Source organism: Elaeis guineensis, chromosome 8 (assembly GCF_000442705.2).
Source record: "Elaeis guineensis isolate ETL-2024a chromosome 8, EG11, whole genome shotgun sequence".
In the NCBI taxonomy this organism is placed as follows: domain Eukaryota; kingdom Viridiplantae; phylum Streptophyta; class Magnoliopsida; order Arecales; family Arecaceae; genus Elaeis; species Elaeis guineensis.
Genome location: NC_026000.2, coordinates 10,576,546 through 10,580,670, shown reverse-complemented (window position 1 = coordinate 10,580,670; position 4,125 = coordinate 10,576,546). Strand labels below are relative to the sequence as shown.

General features: G+C 41.8%; 1 protein-coding gene across 1 annotated transcript; it reads left to right on the top strand.

Annotated features, from left to right (window-relative positions):
• The first annotated feature begins 1,128 nt into the window (after window positions 1-1,128).
• On the top strand, window positions 1,129-3,701 carry LOC105050314 (protein RICE SALT SENSITIVE 3). Its single transcript, XM_010930280.4, has 7 exons — window positions 1,129-1,534; window positions 1,644-1,697; window positions 1,777-1,953; window positions 2,125-2,230; window positions 2,371-2,412; window positions 2,491-2,547; window positions 2,862-3,701. The coding sequence occupies exons 1-7, from the start codon at window positions 1,398-1,400 to the stop codon at window positions 3,324-3,326; spliced, it is 1,038 nt and encodes a 345-aa protein (XP_010928582.1). The 5' UTR covers window positions 1,129-1,397; the 3' UTR covers window positions 3,327-3,701.
• Window positions 3,702-4,125: the final 424 nt, after the last annotated feature.

The window sequence follows — 4,125 nt, the reverse complement described above, 5'->3', positions numbered from 1 at the left end:
CGAGGATAGTGTGGGGTATTATCTATGGAATCAATGTAATATACGATAATTGATGAAATATAAAAATTTTTATTGATTTGCTATAAATTTGACATGATATCACCATTGCAATGAATATTTTTTTCAGCTATAAGGCCATAAGAATAGCTACTTTACATTGATTTAAGGCACCTTATCTGCAAGGCAACACATACAGTAAGGGTTAGATTGTTACGATGATCACAATATATAGCATTGTACCATGGGTACATTAACAGTCATTTGACCTTTTATCATTGTTCATAGAATATTATATTAATTTTCTTAAGAGTGATTAAATAATATAATCCAAATATAATACACCCAGCCCATAACACCAGCATTTTGCTAGTATAAAATGCTTTAATATATGCTTTCATGACCAGTACATTATCGGAACATGGCTATTACAGTATACCAAGCAACAGATTGATCATTATAAATCCATATTTGAGACATAAATTGAGACATAAACTAATATAGTTGAGGTGGCAGGGGTTATATCTTTGGTGCAAAAAAAGGGCTCATTTCCCTTGGTGTAAATTCATCATTAAATCATATAATAGCTGCTTCAAAATCTCTGTAGATGGGTGAATGAAAGAGTTTGAAATATTTTAAAATCCATGCAGAGTGTAATCCGAACCCTAGACAAGATTAATCATTCTTTCGTGCAAAAGATGCAACCCGAACCTTAGGCAAGATAACTTTTGGCCATAATGCAATACCAAATCAGTATATCCCAGTACTATTTTCTGTGCAACATGGTAGGAGGGGATTGGTGTATTTCACAGTGGGTAGACATGGGTTGGGCCATTCATTTGGGTGTTGCATCGATGCCATATTCGATCATTCCAGGGGAACATAGTGGTGTGGCATGGCAGGCTGATCACTTATTTTTGATGAAATGCAAGTGGATCCACAAAAAGAAGCTACGTGTATTACAAGATTCACAACTTCTATAGTTTGCTAGTCTTGGAGCACCAGGGTTTAGAGGGCAATAAAATGAAGTGCTGCCTGTATGTTTGGAAGGATCACATTTTGCGGTCTAGGGAATATTAGGCTTGGCCGTGCTCTGACCCAATAATATTTTGGAGGAGGGCATGGGGTAAAGAAGTCTAATGATGAACAATCTTGAAAGGTGGGAGTGAGAGGAAAGACCGTTGGAAAACGGGAAGAAAAAGTGAGGCTCTAGAGTCTAGATCACGTTGATAAACATAAAACTCATGATTAAACTTTCAGCAATAGGAGAATAGATTCGCGTATATATTTGGGTATTGCTCCCTTTGGAGGTGGCCTTGCTAATAGGAGAATAGAGGGTGGGAATTTTCTCTCTCCTCTGAGGAGTAGAGAAAGGAGAGTCCTATCTGTGAAGCCTTTTAATGGAGGAACAACTCAACCCCTTAGCTGCTACTCATCTCCTCCAGCACACACTAAGGAGCTTGTGCATGCATGACAACTCCCAGTGGGTCTATGCTGTGTTCTGGAGGATCTTGCCTAGGAATTATCCACCACCCAAGTAAGCGAAAACTAGAGTAAAAGAGTTTCATTCCCTCTCTTCAAGGCTACAATCTAGTTCATGACTTTATGCACTATATCTCTCGATGTTTCTCTTTCATTGTTGGCAGATGGGATCTTCAAGGAGGGGCTTATGACAGAACCAGAGGAAACAGAAGGAATTGGTATAAATTTGATTTCTTGTTTATATTGAAGCTCTATTTCTCTCTCTCTCTCTCGCTCATGGCTTATAATGTGTTCAAGGATACTGGCATGGGAGGACGGGTTCTGCAATTTTGCTGCTTCCTCATGCGAGCAAGCGGCGATCGACTCGAGGAGTTGCCCTGGGGGCTCCTCAGCCTACGAGCCTCAGCAGATGAAGGGCCTCAAACCTGAGCTCTTCTTCAAGATGTCACATGAGATCTACAACTATGGAGAAGGGTCCGTAGGAACTAAATTAGTGTGCTCCATCTAATCTTTGATTATATATATATATATATATATATATATTTGGTTGATTATTCCATCTAATAATCTTTTCAAGCCCTTCTTCTGCTTCTTTATGTGAAGCAATTTAATGTTGGTCCGGTATTTTGTTCATCCTGTTCGCAGTTTGATCGGAAAGGTTGCCGCAGATCACAGCCATAAATGGGTGTTCAAGGAACCCAGAGATCATGAAATCAATTTCCTCTCCACATGGAACAACCCTGCTGATTCTGTAAGTGGGCCTTGTCTTCTGCACCAGTACTTATCTCTTGCCCACATGAGCTGCTTGTTTAGGTTTCAACACAACTTAATCTTGTACTAGCTAATAGATTGCCAAAAGTTTTTTTCATACTTTTGTAATCCTTGTCTCAGCTTCCAAGGACTTGGGAGGCTCAGTTCCAGGATGGAATCAAGGTCAGCTCCGCACCATCCTCAATGTCACCATCTCCTTTACATTAAAGTTCTAAACTAATTTGCTTCTAATTCATGCAGACAATTGCTTTGATTGCAGTCAGAGAAGGAGTTGTACAATTAGGAGCTTTTAACAAGGTCTCTCTCTCTCTCTCCCTCCCTCCCTCCCAGGGTAAGCTTTGCAGTGTTGAGGTCTCTTTCATGAAATGAAGAATGTTCACATTCCCCACCCCCCACCACACAAATCTACAACCCCATGCATGACAAGCATCACATCTGTGCATGCACCCGTGCATGTTGGTGCTCTGCATGGACGCGTAGAACACCATTGCTCCAACCACAGTACCAAATTAATGCTAGAATATAAATATTTTCTCCACTGGAGTGGTACAATGTTATCAATTTGTCATTTCTCAAATCCTTCAACATCTCTCTCTTCTATGGTAATGAAGGTGATGGAGGACATAAGCTATGTGGTTCTACTCCGCAAGAAGTTCAGCTACCTCGAGAGCATCCCAGGCGTCCTCCTACCGCACCCTTCGTCGGTGGCCTTTCCGGCGAGGATGGATGGGTGCAATGCATCTGAGAACTGGCCGGCGATCGCACCGCCCATGGAGTTCTACGACCACTTCAGCCCGCAGGTAGGGATCACCCCGTCCATGAGCAGCCTGGAAGCACTCCTCTCCAAGCTCCCCCCGGTGGGGCCTGCACCATCCGGGTCCTCATCGGGGTATTACGAGATGCCGCCTGGGCTGGTGTCAGCTCAGAGGCCTCCAATGGGGTTGGTTGGAATGGAGAGGGTGGCCAAGGAAGAGATGGATCAGGAGCATAGGAATGAGAGAGGCATGGACTTGGGTGGGGAGAGCAGCAGCTCCATGTCCTATTATCTCAATGCGACTAAGCCAAAGGAGGGGTAGTTTTGAGGAGGAACACCTCGAGCAAAATGGAGACACTGACTGAGAGTAGGTGTTCAAGACTGCAAGTATTGAGAGCTGTTCTTATTCTACGCAACTTCATCCATCTTTTGTAAGCTTTGGTATCTACGAGGCCATGTCAGTTTGATCCGGTGGGTTTTGCCTTCTCAGCTCCTGAGAAGGAACATGGTGTGCGCTGAGGGAAGGACATGGTCATTAAAAACCATACCAAAATGCATGAGCATTATCCATTATCGGATGATTCGGGTACCTTTGTTACGGATTCTTGGCCATGGCATTCCAGAAGAGAAGTATCTACCTTCGAATCATTTCTTTAGTATTTTCTCAATGATATAATGCACAAAATGCTGCATATTATCGTTGTCAGATCTTCTGAACTGGATAATAATTAGCTATAATTTGGTCTAGATCAGATAATGGTTCGCAATTTGAATTTGATATCCTGAAATTAAAGTATGCACCAGAGTGATATAATTTCCTAGATCATATATCCCGGTGGATTTGATCTCTGGAATCTCATAAGCTTGAACTAGAGCATTTAAATTCTCATGGCAGACCCTCTCTTGTTTAAACGTACCCTGCCAAATAATTTGATGCACTACTAAATGGTTGATATTAGGTTGCCACTTGACAGTCGCATAACTCGTTCAATTCTTTCAGGAAGTCTTCTCGATTTATAGTTGTTCTCCATGGCCAACTGATCAAATTTAACAGAAAAAGAGTTTGGATGATGACTAAGAGAAGTAGAGAGTTCAGAAAACTCATATAGATGAGATAAATT